The sequence below is a fragment of the Rhinolophus sinicus genome, linkage group LG09, assembly GCF_036562045.2.
Source record: "Rhinolophus sinicus isolate RSC01 linkage group LG09, ASM3656204v1, whole genome shotgun sequence".
NCBI classification, from domain to species: Eukaryota; Metazoa; Chordata; class Mammalia; order Chiroptera; family Rhinolophidae; genus Rhinolophus; species Rhinolophus sinicus.
In genome coordinates, this window is record NC_133758.1 from 106,252,809 (window position 1) to 106,269,648 (window position 16,840).

A 16,840-nucleotide genomic window follows, 5' to 3' on the forward strand; every position below is an offset into this window, starting at 1 on the left:
AGCAAAATGACGTATCACAAAATGAAGTCCATTTTACCATAAGCTGGTTGATATAAATAGAGCTACGTTCCTCTGGCATTTAATCCACATCATAATGAAACGATGTGGAATGAAGTAACATTATCAGAGGACCTGCTATGTATCTCCAGGTGTATATGGTGTGCAGCGTTTGCCACGCTGGAACTTACAATCTACTGGGAGAGAGAGAATGTAAGCATCACTGCGTAGGGATTTAAAGCCTGTGACAGTGCTTTGAAGGAAAGAACGGGGTTTTATGAAAGAGAACATAGCAAGGAGTCCAACTTAGAGCTGGGGATCAGGAGAGCCTGGGTGAGGGACTGACAGCAGAAGGAGGAAAGAAGATCCAGGCATCAAAGCCTTTCCAAAAAGCCTTGAGTCTGTCGACCAGCCAGAAATATTGATGAAGCACCTGCCATGTGCCAGGAACTTTCCTTGTGCTGGCGACAGAGCTGTGAACAAGACAGACAGGATTTCTACTCAGAAAGAAACAACTACAACAAGAAACAAACAAACAATTCCCGTACTGACACGTGCCATGGCGGACAGGGTGATATCACTGTGGAGGGTGATATGGGTGAAAAGTGTGCCACAGTGGTCAGGGTGACCAGACAAGGCCTTGCTAAGGGAGGCTCTGTGGGTGAGACCAGAATGGTGCAAGAGAGGGAGGCGTGTGGAATTCTGGGGAAAGAACATGTAAAGCAGAGGAATGGAAACTCTAAAGGCACTGAGACAGAAACAGCCAGAGTTGCTGAGGGCCTGAGGGGTAGGGGAGTGCAGAGAGAGGAAGTGTGGGAGTGGGCAGCTGGGCTGCCTGTAGCCCCGAGTCTGAGAGCCAGGATCCTTTCTCCACACGTAGTAGAAAGCCGTAGTAGGCTTTAAGCATGGTTGTCATGCGATCTGATTTACATTTAGAAGGTATGCTGACTGGCTGGTGGAGAAGGCGCGACTGGGGACTTGCAGCTGGTCAGAGCTCCCCGTTAGGAGGCTGTTGGTAGAATTCCTGAGGTGAGAAGCTGAGCTGTCAGGTTGCTTCCCCCAGCCCAGGAAATGCAGGGAGTGCACACAAGGCCAAGTGCACTTGCAGCCTCTAAAGCACAGAAATTCCAAGGAATGGGGACTAGGTGGAGAATGGCAAAAAGTAACACCTTGAGGGAAGATTATAATTTGTGTTAGAAGATGGGCCAGTGGAGGTCACTTCCTAGCAGGAAGCTAAGAAACTATTGCTTTTGAAAGTGCCCATGACTAGAACCGGTCTCACAGCCTGTCTCCCTCCTTCATCCTCCTTGCTTTGGGCAAACCATGTGGCTTCCATGGAGCCCTTTCTATCCATCAGTTTCCTCTGTTGACTATACTTCCTCAGAGTGTGGACAACCCCCTTCCATCCGTATCCTCTTCTTTTTCTCACTCCACACCATCTTCCTCAATACATACCTTCATCTGCAGGCATCAGTACCCCCAGGGCCCAGCTCTCTTCAGAATTCCTGTCCAGCATTTTCTTCTCTCTACAAGATATTTGTCTCAGAAAATAACTCCCTACTATCCATTTAATCTGAGTAAATGTGGAGCCATGGACATACTTTGTTTTCTCTGAACATTCTTTATTAAAATAGGCCTGTTCTTTGACATGTAGAAAGGTAATAGGTTTCCTTTCTTGCAGTTGGCAGAACCTTCTAACTCAGCCTTATTTGCCTTTGTATCTTTCACATCTGGTAACAGTATCTTGCTCATAATCACTTCTCTATAAATGCTTATTGAAATAAAGAGAACTGCTTTGCCTAAAACAATATCCTGGGATTTCTCTTCATTTACGCTCAAAGTGAGATGTTTTTTATGCCTAGATCTATGGAAAGTCATAGTCCAACACGTCATATAGGATTCTCTTTATAAAGCCATGTGATGGACTGAATTGTGCTCTCCATCAAATTCATATCTTGAAGCTCTAATCCCCAATGAGACTACATTTGGAGAGACGGGGTTTAAGGAGGTAATTAAGGTTAAATGTCATAGCAATGGGACCCCAACCCAACAGGATGTGTGTCTTCACAAAAAGAGTAAGAAACACTAGAAACCTCTCTCTCTCTTCACATTTGCACAGGGGAAAGGCCATGTGAAGACAGAGAAAAGGAAGTCATCTGCAATCCAGGAAGAGCGTCCTCATCAGAAACCAACACTGACAGCACTTAATCTTGGACTTCTAGCCTCTAGGACTCTGAAAAATAAACGCCTGTTGTTTGAGCCACCCAGTTTGTGATATTTTTGTTACGGCAGTGGGGTGCTGCTGTAACACATTACCTAAAAATGTGAGAGTGGCTTTGGAATTGGGTGATGGGTAGAGGCTGGAAGAGTTTTTAGGTGCATGTTCTCTTCAGCACAAGTTTTCTCACTGTGTTTTTTTTTTGTTTTGTTTTTTTTCAATATGGATAAGCTGAGAATTTCCCAGATCTGTAAGTCTGGTTCCATTTTGCTTAACAATTCCTTCAATTTATCTCTCTCATCTTGCATTTTACTACAAGCGGTAAGGAGAAACCAGGCTGCACCTTCAACACTTTGCTAAGAAATCTCAGTTAAATGTCCAATCTCATTGCTCGCGTGTTCTGCCTTCTGCAAAACACTAGAAACACAATTCAGCCAAGTTCTTTGCCACTTTATAACAAAGATAGAATTTTCTCCAGTTCCCAATAGCATACTGCTCATTTCTGTCTGAGATCTCACCAGAATTGCTTTTAATGTGTATATTTCTAACAGCATTCTGTTCATGATGGTATATGTATTATCTAGACAATAGAAATTTTCTCTCCAGCTCTCTTCTTTTCTTCTGAGTCCTCACCAGAACCGTCTCTAACATAGTTCTACTAACAATTACTTCAAGGCAATCTAAGCTTTTTCTGGCATGCACCTAAAGAGAAATATTTTTCTTAAGGTCATGCCCTCTTTCTCAGGACAACCTGCATCTAATGACTGGTTGAGGTGAGGGTAGGTAGGCCAAGCCCCCTCACCTCAACATGGGACAACTTTTGACAAGGGCCACTGGCTTCAGAGCTCCATATGGGGTTACCTGAGACCTTTGTTGTGACTAAAACCCAACCCCTGCCTCTGCCACTCCTGCTTCCTTCTCTCACTGATGTTAATTCCAAGAGTACTCCTTAATAAACTCTAAATCTCCATTTCAGATTCTGCTGCCTTGGAAACGTAACCTGTGAAACTAATTTAGTTCGAGTTTTCTCAGAAGTTGACCCTGAAACAAGGATACAAGTTTAAGTAGTTTGTTTGAGAAGTGATCCCTAAAAACACTAGTAATGCAGTGGGAAAGTAGGAGAGGGAAGGGATGAAAATCAGTGATGTACACATTATCAAGCAACTAGACAACAGTGGGCAAACAGAACTTAATTCCACTACAGAAATCTGAGACCCAGTGGAGAATGTGCTTCAGGACTATCCCATCCAAGGGATATGGGAGTTGGAATATTTATTCAGCAACTCGCATCAGTCATTGGTTGAAAGCTGCTCCAGGAATATTAATTCCCCCATATTATCAGATTGTTCTGTGTGCAGGAGGAATTGGATCCAGCTCTCAATCAATGTGTTGTAGGGACTGGCAGTTAGAAATTTGGTCAGAGTGGGAAAAAAGGACATGGTCAGAGGTATGTGTGCTATCATAACTAAAACACTTAAGTTGTCCAAATGCACCAACAAACCACAGTAGGTTGTGTTCATGTTTCTGCCTGTTATTAGGGTGTCTACTGCACTAACGTCTCTTACCATTGGGATATACCTTTGAATATTCAAGTCAAACATAATCTCCTCTTAAAACTATACCTGGTTCCCACGTATTACCTGAATAGAGAGACAACTCCCTCCTTTTTATGTCTCTAGAGTACCCTATATGGACCCCATCCTTAACTCCAGTGTCAAAATGGAACGAACTTTCTCATGTTTCCACCTTCCTTTGGGTTTTAAAGTAAGTTTCTTGAGGGGGGAGGTTGAGTCTTTATCTTTCAGGAATCATTCATACTAAGCATTACACTGACATGTGATATGGGCATTCGGTGTTAAATATATATATATCTTAAAATATCAAACCTGATGTCAGGACTAAACTCCTGAGTGATATTTTCACTGGGTGTGGAAATCTATATTGACAAAATTTTTCTTTCAACCTTTGAGAAATGTTATTCCACTTTTTTTTTGTTGAGTTTTGTTTTGCCTCCACAGTTTCTGATGAGAAATCTGCCATCACTTGAATCATTGATACCTTATCTGTAATGTATTGTTTTTGTCTGGGCTTTTCAAGATTTTTTGCTTTGTTTTCTGTGTTTTGATTGTGATGAGTCAGAGCATGGTTTTTTTTTGAGTTTATCCTGTTTGAAGTTTGCTGAACATCTTGCATCTGCAAAAATGTCCCTTACCGAATTTGGAAACATTTCAGCCATTATTTCTTCAAATATATTTCTCCACCAGTTTCATTCTCCTCTCCTTCCAGGACTGCAATAACACTGATATACAAACTTTTGGTATTGTCCCACAGTTCTTGAGGCTCTGTTCATTTTTTTATCAAACTTTTTTTCTTCTGTGTATTCCAGATTGGATAATTTTTATTGATCTACCTTCACGCTCATTAACTCTTTTCTTTCTCATCTCCATGCTGCTTTTGAGATCTTCCAGTGGACTTTTTATTTCTGTTATTGTACTTATCAGTTCAAAATTTTCCCTTTGGGTTCTTTGGTATACCTTCTATTTCTTTACTGAAAACAATGTCTATCATTCTGTTTATTTCAAGAGTATTTACCCTTACTTCATGGATCATCATTATAAGAGGTGCTTTACAATCTTTGTCTGATAATTCCCATACCTGGGTCATCTTGGAGTTTGCATATGTTGATTACTTTTTCCCTTGAAGGTGTTAACATTTTCCTGGTTCTTTGTTAGTCGATAATTTCATATCCTATCCTGTACATTTTCATATTATACTATGAGATTCTGTGTTCTGTTAAGAATTTTCTGGGGTTAATTTTTCTGTTTGTTTATTTGTTTGCTTGCTTGCTTTAGTAGGCTATCAACCAAGTTAAGTGCAGAGGACAGCCCTGATGCAGATGAAGGCTGTGGCTCTAGTGTCAGTTTACTTGTCCCAACCTTTCTGTACTACTGGCCTACCCTGTGCATGCACCATCTAGGGCTCACTCTGACACCTGAGTGGTGGTCTACCCTGTAGTTCAGTTCTCAAAAACTTTGTATGTTTCTTATGATTAAATTCTATGCCCAAGATTTTATATACAGACTTAAAAAATCCCTTTCTCCAGCTAACTCCCCTCTAAATCCCCACACATTCTCTTACTCTGATGGGTTCCTTTTCATGGCTCTGCCTAGAAAACCATGATTTTAGCATCCATGCACTATAATGAACTTCCTGAAAATGGGTCTACCTCAGGGAAAATAGCAATAGAAAAGGGCCTGCAGCTTCCCTGTTGCTATAGCTGCTACAGCTGATGTCACTTCCATTGCTGCTGCTATGGCCACTGCCATGGGAATGTCACTTCATCACTTGGCATGCCTAAAGTAGGGCTTAGGGAGGTAAAAGATCTTTTTCTCAGGGGCTTATTTCCCAGCCCTCTGGCCCAAAAGAGAGGATTTTTCTTGCAGCTTTTTCTGTTGCACAGTTTCAAGATTCAGGCTGTCCTAGAATCTATGCCAGGACATATGGGAGGAAAGAAACTCATCTCCATGAGCTAGTTCTTTGAGTTCTTTATTCTTTTCCCCAGTTGACTTGCTGTTATATACTTTTCAGAGTTCTCAGATAGTTGCTTCATATATTCTGTTCAGGACTTTTAGTTGTGATCAGAGGGAAAGATAGGGTGGCATGCACTTACTCCATCTTAATCAGAACTGAAATTTGCTAACCTAATTGATTTTAATACTCTCTTATTACAGAAAAAATGCTAACACTTGCTTACTTTGTGCTAAGACTTTTACATGTATGATTTACATATAGAAAAACCACATACATTTGTGGTAAACATCATTATCCCCATTTTAAAGATGAGGAAACTGATACTTACAAGAGGTTAAGTGGATTGCTCAATGTCACACAACTGGCAAACCAGGTATTATCCTAGGCTGGTCTGACTCCAGAGCCAAACTCTGACTCACTCTGCAATATAGCCATGGCCAGCTCTGTCATGTAGTCTGAGTGGGCCAGAGCAGCAGACACTCTGATTACATGTGAGGACCAGGCAGTAGTCTTCTCTGAGACCCATGTTTTCCTAGCTTTCATCATTGATTAGGTCAGGTTGAAAGATGTACTTATGAGCAAGACAGGTTGAGATTTAATATTGTTTTGTGTTGGTTATTGGGCAGGTGTTTGTTTAAAGGAAGTGGAAACAGGTGTGTGGACCCTGATTCAATTACATGATGGAAGGGAACACACTGATCCATGGCCATTTTCAAGGAGAGATGCTGATTGTGCTAATTAATCATTTGTCTGTCAGAACATAATAGAAAATGATGTTCCAGTTACCATTGGTATGGAACACGGACTCATGTGTCTGGCTTTCCAGCAACCAGATGCAACTGTTTATGATGACAGCAGTTAGATGCAGCACCTGAATCCTCCTGGATTACCATGTCTGAGATGGTTTGAAGGAAAGGTGTTTTGTAAACTCTTGCCAACAGCATGGGACATCATCCAACAGGAATTGTCTCTCAAAGGAACTTTTCCCTTCAAAGAGATCAATTGAGTCCTTTTTGATCATGATGGTGTCCCAGAGATTTGGCCGAATGGAATATTTTTCCATTCTGTGTCTTGTAACATTCGATCTACTTCACATAACCAAGACATTTATACTCATAACGGAGCATCATACTAATATTTAATTCTTTCTTTCAGCGATCCACTTGCCACCCAACAGCCAGGTCTTTTACAAACATAAGTCAGGTACATTGCTCCCCTGCATGAGAATCTCCAATGGCTTCTCAGTACATTTAACTTAAAGCCCAACTCCTTACCAAGATCTATATACCTCTACATGACTCAGCCCTACATACATCTATGACCTCATTTCAAACCACTCCCTTCCTCTCTCACTATGATCCAATTCCATGGATCTTCTTGCTAATTTTGGAACACATTAATGCCATTTTCACTTCAGTGGCATTTCCCTTGCTGTCCCCTCTCTGCATTTGCTATTCCGCTTTTCCCAGGCATCCATATGGCTGGTATCTTCTCCTTTGGATCTCTATTCAAATGCCACCTCTTCAGAAGGGCTTTCCTTGACAGCCCTGTCTAAAATAGGGCTCCTTCCTACACACATCTCTGTATATTTTCTATCCATTTATTCTACTTTGTTTTCTTCATAGCATTCATTATATGGATTTTTATTGCTTTATTTGTTTAGCAGCTGTCGCCCTTACTAGAAGGCAAGCTTCATGGGAAAAAGACTTGTCTGTCATCTTTTCATGTTTTATCCCTAGTCCTAAAACACTGCCTGACACATAATAACTTCATAAAAGAATTTGATGAGTGAATGGACAAAATAATTAATTAACTAGTCAATTAATCAATATATCAACACTAATAAACATTGGATACTCACAAATAAGACACAGTCTAATCCATCACGGATTATTTTAGTTTAGCTAATAATCAGTCCATTTTACTGCTTTGTTTAAACCTTCTAAAGCTCCCCATCAACAGCCTGGGATGATTGTTTTCACTAGGCCGTGGAGAAGTTGAGAAAAAATTATTAGGACAACATGGCAAGTCTTTAATAAAATTAGGGCAAACCAAGTAACAGTGTTCTCTCTCGTGCCTCAGGGTTACATCTCCTTTTAAATTAGAGGAGCTGTCTCTTGGTTGCAGGTAAGCCAGTCACAAAAGACTGTGTATTTTATGATCTCATTTATATGAAATGTCTAGAATAATCAAATCTGTAGAGACATAACATAGATTGACAGTTGTCAAGGGCTGGACAATGCGGCAGGGGAATGGAAGTGACTGCTAATGGGTACAAGATTCCTTTCGGGCGTAAGGAAAACAATCTGAAATTAGATTGTGGTGATGGTCGCACAATTATGAAAATATACTAAAAACCATTAACTTGTTCACTTTAATTGTGTGTATGTAAATCGTATCTCAATGAAGCGTTACAAAAAATAAGGCAAGCACGCAGACACCTGAGGCAGAGTGTTTTCAGGAGGGGAAGAGCAAGTACACCACCTGAGCTGGGAAAACATTTGCCCTATTTAAGGAACAGAAAGAAACTAAAGCTGGAGCCAGTGGAGGAAGGAGAAGCACGGAGCAGGTCAGACAGGGTTTATTAAGCCATGGTAGGGAGTTTGGGTTTTAGTTTGAATGTAGTGAGAAGCTACTGGAGGGTTTGAAGTAGGACAATGACAGGATGTGAGGTATATTCACATCCTACAAAAAAAGTGAATCTGGCTACTTTGTAGGCAGTGGACTCGGAGCATGAACGGAAGCTGGGAGACCTATGAGAGTAGTGGGGCCACACTCAGAAATGTAGTAGATTTCTTTTCTTTTCCTTTCTCTTCTTTTCCTTTCTAGACTTCTCTCCTCTTCTCTTCTTTTTATCAGAAACAAAAAGCAAAGTCATTTTATATTTAGCAGAACAGTTCTCATGAGTTGTCCCAGAAAAAAAGGCACTAGTCAAAATATTTGACCCCCCGTTAACCTTTACCTCAAACAAGCTGTACATCACTGGTCACAAGAGAACGATCTATTAATAATGAAAAATTTAAACTACTCTTATATAATGAGTTCTTATAGAGAATATTATCCCGATTTAGTATCAAAACCTGCTTTTCACTCCAAATAGCACTGTCAAAGCAAAACATAGGCCATTTTATTTGTCTATGACAACTCTTTCCACACCAATGTCCTAGCTCACAGCAGCCAGATGATTGTTCTACATCACAAACAAACTACAGTCTTCAGTGCTATATGTGGGAAAGGATCAATAAGGCATCTGTAGAAAAACAGCATTCGCCTCAGACCCCCCTTCTTGCCTAAGGGGTCATTTCCATCACTGCAAGCTCAAGTGGGTGGCACACAGGCAGGCTTTGTTAGACCATTGCTCATGTAATGAGATTTGAGGTCTGCTATTCAACACAGTTTTCAATGGCCACTTTCCCCAGGGTTGAATTGCTGCCTACAGACCTTTGGATTATAAAATGTAATTTTAAAATAAAAGAATACAAAACGCCCCTTCTTTTCTCCAGCCCCCATCCTTTGGAGTTTGTCAGTTGATGTCACAGAGGAAGTTTGCTCAGCAGAGGACTGCTCGTAGCTTTGGAATGCCTGACTCTTATCTGGGACTCCTGTGGCCCTCCTCCCGCCCCGTGACAGGTCCCAAGCTATTGCTCCAGTTGACCCAGATATTTCTATGTCAGGAGGAGTCAATCAACCTTGAAAGTTTGAGTGATTTGACACCTTGTCTTTCAGCCAGCTCCAAACGTTCACATGCCACATGCCCACTTCTCCATAAAATTGAGCCATACCCACTGGCAATTGTAATGATCATTTAAGAGCCTGTTTATCGATTCTTTACCTGCCCCTGCTTCTGTACAATTTTCTTCCAGGTTCTTTCCTTTATCATCTGGCACATCTCTTGATTTTGCCCCTAATTTCTCTAACTGGTAACTGCTGACCATCAGAGCTCGAATTCTAGGGAAATTATGTTACGCTTGAAAGCAGACTTGCAGGTAGCATTAGAACTTCAGGCCCTCGCCCTGTCTAACTGCTGAGACTATCTCACCAGCTATGTCACAAAGTCCCATTGTACCTCACAGTTCACTCTTTGCCTTCTGCCATAGTGATAGATTCACAGGTCCAAGGGCTCTCAGCTGTCAGTTACCTGCTGTGCATTCCCCACTCCACAGCATGCACCCCCCATCACCAAACTGGGGTGCACTGGAATGTCTGGCTCTCTTCAACATTATGCCCAGGCTATGGGGAATCAGGGACTCTGTCTCAGACCCCCTCTCTACCTAAGTCCACCATGGTGGTATTTTTGTTGTGCCCATCCCCACAGAGCTATAGGACGTATGGACACAGGGCCATGGGACAGGCACATAGGTGGCTGACCAGAAGCTCAGCTGGGAAGCAAGCTGTAGTTCCCCTGAGCTTTGGGGGTCCCAAACCTCTGTCAGGGAATCCCAGAGATCTAACAAGGATCTAACAGGACGTGAGAAGCAGGGCACAAAACCCACACTAAAACGAAATAATTTTCCCCCTCTTATCTGTCTCCTAGCACCTCTCACCCTTACCCTCACAAAGACATTTGTCATTGTGTGATGGGAATGTTTCTTTTATTATAATCGTCATTCTTTCATGCTCCAAAGATTGAGTCTTGATTTGTGAAAACCCACTTTGGGAGTTTCCCAGAAAATTATTTTTTTTCTTTCCTAAAGCTCTGTTTTTATGAGTTTTATCTTGATAGGAATTTTTAAATCCTCAAAGCTGACCTATGACTTCTTTGTTCTGGTCATTATCAGTCCTCCCCTTCCCCAGGGCCAGAAGCCTCAGACTCCTGGCCAAGTGTTAATGTCAGGGGGAAAAAAAAAAAAAAACAAGAACCCTGCTTGGCAAGGGGGAGGGAGGTCTATTTTACCAAGAAGGGAAAATACATGGTATGATCTGTCAAAAACATTACACAATTGCACGCCTGGACATTGTTTCATGCCTGCTTCAGAGTCCATCACAAATTGTCCCCCAATCCTAATTTCCCATGTTGACAAATAAGTAGCTTCTCATGTTTCCTTCTTATGTATTAACAATGAAATCTAACTCTTGGAGCATAGGCCAGACAGATTTAGTAGATAAAATGAATAAAAGTGGAATTTCAGGATCAAAATGAGAACTTTTTTAAAGCTTTAGATACCTGTTGCCAAAGTATCCCCTTGTCCACATAAACTCACCAACACTGACCGTTAACGTTCATGTCCTCTTCAGGATAAGTCATTATTATTCATTTAAGTCTCTACCAATCTCATGGGGGAGTTTGGTTCGCATTCTTCTGAGTATGAGTGAGATCAAAAAAATATTTACGTATACTTTTGCCTTTTTTTTTCTATTTTGGTTGTTAATTGCCTAGTCGTATAGAAAAATAAAGTAAGATTTCTTCCTGACAGCATAATACCAGATAATTTAGGACTTCAACAGGAAGGCAAAACTGTGAAAGTTGTAGAAGAGGTGTGAGATGCAGTTGACTGATTCTCTGAATCCATTTCCATTTTCTTCTGATATGTATCTCTGCACCACAGAAACCTTAAAAAACAACAACAACAACAACAACAACAAAAGGCATTTCTCAACTCCCATAGCTGAGGACCAGGATACAAATTAAGTCTCATCAAATTGGTGCTCACATGAGACTTAGAAGGTGACACTGAGGCCAAATCCACCTACCTGCTGCTTTAGGCTGTTTGGGGGCGTTAAGAAGACCATGGGGGGCGGGGAGCGTCAAGCAGGCAGCCTGCCTGACCAGTGGGAGTGCAGCTGCAATGGCAGCAGGAACTGGGCTCGGTGCCAGGCTTCAATCACCAGCTTCAGAGCTGTCAAGATGGGGTAGATTTGGTGATTGTGGCAGCTTTATGCTTACGGCTTTTTGATCCTGGATCCAGATTTCTTTAGAATGAACTCCCTCTTTTAAGCCACCCTCTGGTTAAAACCCCTACTTTATGTTGCCTGCATTCAACACTGACTGACACAGAACACAATATTGGAAAATATTCTTATGGCCTTGTTGTGAGAAAGCATTTTTAAAAAGAGGATATATACTGGATGAGCCATAAATCAAAGGAATTCATATTTGACTTCTGTTCAACAAAAGACACCATAAATAGAGAAAACAATCACAAAAATAGTCCATGATATTTGCCACACATATGCTTGTTACAAATTAGAATGCAAAATAAATTAAAAAAAAAAATAACAATATGAATCAATAATAAAAAGAGAGGGGAAAAGTAAAAAGGAAATGGCAAAATACATGAACAAGAGGAAGTGTAAATGTCCCATAAACATATGAAATTACATTTAATCTCACTGGTAATCCCCAAAATGAAAATTAAAAATGCAAGGTAAAATTTTATGCCCATCAGATAGGTCAACATTTAAAAAGTGAATAATACGACGTGATATTAGAATGGGGAAATAAACAGAATTCTAAAACACCACTAAGAACATAACCTGCTACAACCACTTTGAAAAAGAATCTGGAATTACCTAGAAAAGTTCAATGTGGGCATATTCAACCACATAGATATTCCACTGACAGGAGTATATATTTGAGAAACTCTCGTACATGTGAATCAAAAGATAAGAATAAGAATATTTCTGGGAGCATCGCTGCTATAGGAAAAAAATCAGAAATAATTCAAATGTCCATCAATAGTAGAATACGCATAAATGACCCATGAGATAGTCATTCTATGGAATACTATACAGCACTGAAAATAAATGAACCACAGCTAGCCATTGCCTGTTTGCTCTCTGCTCTATTTCCTGTCCTCCTGCAAACCACATTTGCTGGGTTCCCTTGCCAACTGACTTCTGGTTAGTCCAGTGCATTCTGACTGGGAAATTGGAAGAGGGGGATCCAGGGTATTTGTCCCTCTTTTTCTCTGTGTTAGTGGACTTCTTCCAGTGTAGCCACATCTCTGCTGTTTCCCACCAGACAATTCTTTTCTCTATGAATTCAGCTCCTGCTGTGGTCCTGGGTCTCTCCAGGTGACACAGCTCTGGGCTCAAGTTAAACTACCTCCTATGTCCTTCCAGCTCTCGTGGTGGTGGTGGTGGCTTTGTGCTGCCACTGATAGCTGGCTTGCTTCCCCATTCTCTACTTGACTTCTTAGATCTGTCATCCGCCATGAAACCAATGCCCTGTATTGAATTTCTTTTGTTTCATACCCAGAGTGGTGTTTGTTTTTCTGACTGGTTCTTAGCTGATACACACAAACCTACAAAAACCTACAAAAAAGGAAGGCCAATGGCAGCAGAATATTAACAGTGTAATTGCACTTACGTTAGTTTTATAAATATTTAAATATGCAAAAATAATATATTGGTTAGGGATACAAATGTGCTAAATTTTTAAAGAAAAACTATGGGAAAACATCAGCAGTGGAGATGTAGTTTCCAAATCTTACTAAGTTAGCCACTGAGAAAAAAAAAGATAGGACAACAGGATGGCAAAGCCAAAACCCACTGATAACATCCACAACAAAGCACGTTGACAGGGCATCCATCTGAAAATACAAGATGTCTCAGGATCTACTGCCCGAAACATATTTAACCGCTGGTTCCCATCTCCTAGAGCTGCCCCAGAAGATATTAATGTCTTGTTAATGCTGCGATGCTTTCAAGTTTGTACACTCGCCAGAGTGGCTGAGCAGGCTCCTGCGGGCACTCCCCATGGCCGTGCCAAAGAACCTCAGGGCAGAAAGCAAGACAAGCCAGCACAGCTGAGCCAAAGATTATCCTCTGCCTTTTTAATATTTCCTTATTCCTGATCCTAGGGGAGACAGAGTTTAGATTTTTACTAACACGTATTTTGTTAGCAGTCAGTTTTAGCCTAGATATTCTATATCACTTGTAGAAATTCCTAGCCTAATGGTAGATTTGACCATGAATAAATGTTGAATTTTATTAAATGCTATTTCTGCATCTAATGAGATGATCGTGCACATTTTCTCTTTTATCCTGGTAATGTAGGTAATTACACTGATTGGTTTTTGAATATGAAACTTGAATTCTTCACATTGACTTCATTTAATTATAGCATATCATCCCTTTTATGTATTGCTGGATTTGATTTTCTTATATTCTAAAGGGTTTTATTTTAAGGGTTTTACATTTGTGAGGGATATTAGTTGAGTTTTCTTGTAATAGCCTTGACTGGTTTGAGTATGAAAATTATGTTTGTCCTATAGAATGTTTTGGGAAGTGCTCCCTTCTCTCTATTTTCTGGAAGATTTTATGTAAACTTGGTATTAGTTCCATCTTAAATGTTGGTAAATTTAGCAGTGAAGCCATCTGGGCTGGCAGTTTTCTTTGTGTAAGATTGTAATTATGAATTTAATTTCCTTATAGATGAAAGGCTATTCAGATTTTCTAATTTTTTTCTTGCATCCTTTTTGGTAATTTTGTCCTCTAAGCATTTCTTCAATGACAATCTACAAATTTTGGTATGTTGTATTTTTATTATCATTCAATTCAAAATAGATATCCTTGAATTTTATTTCTTGACCAATGGGCAATTTTGAAATATGTGTCTTAATTATGAAGCATTTGAGGATTTTCCAAGCATTTGGGTTTTATATTTATAATTTCACCCCATGGTAGCCAGAAAATATACTTTGTATTATTTCAGTTTTTAGAAATTGAGTACGTGTGTGTGTGTGTGTGTGTGTGTGTGTGTGTGTGGTTCAGCATACAGTCTATATTAGTAATATTCTATACTTTCTTGAAAAGAATGTATTGTTGAGTGGAATGTTCTAAAATGTCAGCTAATTTAATTTGGTTGATAGTGCTATTCAAATCTTTAATATAGCTATTGATTTTTCTGTACATACTATCAATTAATGACAGAGGAGTGTTAAAATCTCTAACTATAATTGTGGATTTCTCTATTTCTTCCTTTAGTTCTGACAGTTAGTGTTTCATTAAATCCTGTTATTAGGTACCTACACACGTAGAATATATATGTATTCTTGATTAATTGACCCTTTTGTCATTAAGAAATGTACTTCTTTATCTCTGGTAATGCTGGTTGTCCTGAAGTCTATTTCATCTGTTATTAACATTCTAACTCGAGATTTCTTAAGCTTACTGTTTGCTTGACATTTCCCCCCCCCCATTTTTTTGCCTTTATCCTATGTGTCTTTATATAAGTCTGTATCTCATAAATAGTAGCAGTTGGACGATCTTTGTTTTTTAATTTGAGTATTTATTCCATTTACGTTTAATTTAACCATGAACATTGTCTTTCTTGATTCTACAATTTTAATATTTTCTATGCATTCTGTAGGTTCTTTATCCATTTTTCCTTAATTCCTGCCTTATTTTGAATTAATCAAGTACTTCTTAGGATCCCATATCATCACTGCTCTTGATTTATTAGGCATACCAATGTATTTTCTTTCTTAAGTTATTGCTCTTGGTTTATAATATGTAACTTTAACATAGTACAGTCTACCTTCAAGTGATACTATGCCATTTTATATATAAGAACCTTACAACAGTATGTTTCCTTTTACCTATTTTCCAACTTTGTTCTCTTGTTTCATACATTTTACTTTTATATGACATAATCTCAACAATAAATTGTTATTCTTTATGCTTTTAGCATCCAATTATTATTTTTTAAATTGAGAAATAAGCAAAAATATTTTATGTTTATTCATATGTTTACCATTTCCATGAGTCATATTTTCTTGCTTTGCATGTTAGCAATTTTTTTATTGCATGCCTGATATCATGGGTAAAAAAACAGTAGAGACTGAAGTAAATAATATTTACCCCCAGAAAATGACATATTTATTCTTCTGTCAGACACTAGCATGGGAGCATGAATAAATCTAATCTGAGATTAAGATGGGTTGGGGCTTTGGTATAGCTTTCATTAGGTTCAATTCACCACTGGCTACAAATATTTTCAGGATGGAATAAAGACTTTCCCTTCAGCAGCTCTTGGTTTCTATGTACTAATGATTTCAAGATCTCTTCAAGATTCACTGCCCAGCTGTCTGCTTTCAGAACCATTGGATATCTCTCTCACCTTAGCAGCCCAGACTCTTAGCTTTTTGAACCATTACAGTATTCTCTGTGCTCTTTAGCCCTCTTCTGGTCTTATGCATTTCTGGAAGATCTCTCTCCATCTTGTTGCCCAGAGCCTAGCCTTGGACAGTGTCTAAAGTGTACTTGGTGATGGCCTGTAGTGCCTTGGAATGATTTCTCTTGGCTTTCCTGCTCTGCTCTTCGCATGCAGTGGGTTCCTGCCTTGCACTCAGTGAAGACCTGAGATTCCCCGCCTGGGGAATCTCCCTTAGCTCCTTTGCCCTGCATTCAGCCGTCAGTGGAATTCACCACCACATTGAACCTGAAGAAGGTGTCATGAGTCTCTGCCTTCCCCCAGTCACCCTGTTTTGCTCCTGCCTTCAGCACACTACCTACCCCCTTCCACTCAGTGAACACCCTTAGGAAGGTAATAGCAAGTAGGTGTAGATTCACTGTAGCCAGGGATCCTCAGGATTCTAACCCATCACTGAAACTCATCCCAGTCGTTAAGATTTCTCTTTATCTGCAATGACTTCTTCTTCCTCCCCTCCCCTCACCAGCAACAAAGGCAGCCATAAGTCTATTTCCTCCTAGAAAAGGTTTGTCACTTTCTCTGATTTTTCAGCTCATTTAAATTTCTTTGCATCCTCAACTCCCTGATGGGTTTCTTTAAAACAAACAAACAAACAAAAAAACTATGATTTTTTGGCTTATCTTGTATGTCCTTATTGTTAGGATCTTGCAATTTTCTATATTCTAACTGGGAGCAGAAGTCTCTCCTCACCTTTGAATGTAATGAACACACTTTGAGTGGTCATGAAGCTATAACTTCTTACTTGATGTTCTCACACACGATTTTCAAAGTTTTACTGAACCACCAAATAGAGTTTTTATCTAAGTTGATCCAGGAGATTCTTATTTGACCAAATTAAACTTGATTTTATCGATAACAGGAATTTGAGAATAAAAGGAAAAGGAAAGAATGAGTAGTATCTATTAGGTGCCTGCTGTAAGCCAAGCACTATATCAGAT

At 39.7% G+C, this 16,840-nt stretch overlaps 1 protein-coding gene across 4 annotated transcripts in view; it reads left to right on the top strand.

Moving 5' to 3' along the window:
• The window catches only part of ITPRID1 (ITPR interacting domain containing 1), a 124,205-nt gene that overhangs the window by 101,402 nt on the left and 5,963 nt on the right, over positions 1 to 16,840 (top strand). For 3 of the 4 annotated variants that reach the window (XM_019726208.2, XM_019726210.2, XM_074340963.1), the window contains one exon: positions 2,117 to 2,260. The exons of the other annotated variant lie outside the window; for it this stretch is intronic. In XM_019726208.2, coding sequence (XP_019581767.2) covers positions 2,117 to 2,205 — 89 coding nt within the window. In that variant the 3' untranslated portion in view covers positions 2,206 to 2,260. Of the gene's footprint in view, positions 1 to 2,116; positions 2,261 to 16,840 lie in introns of those variants that run through there. 4 annotated transcript variants of the gene reach the window in all.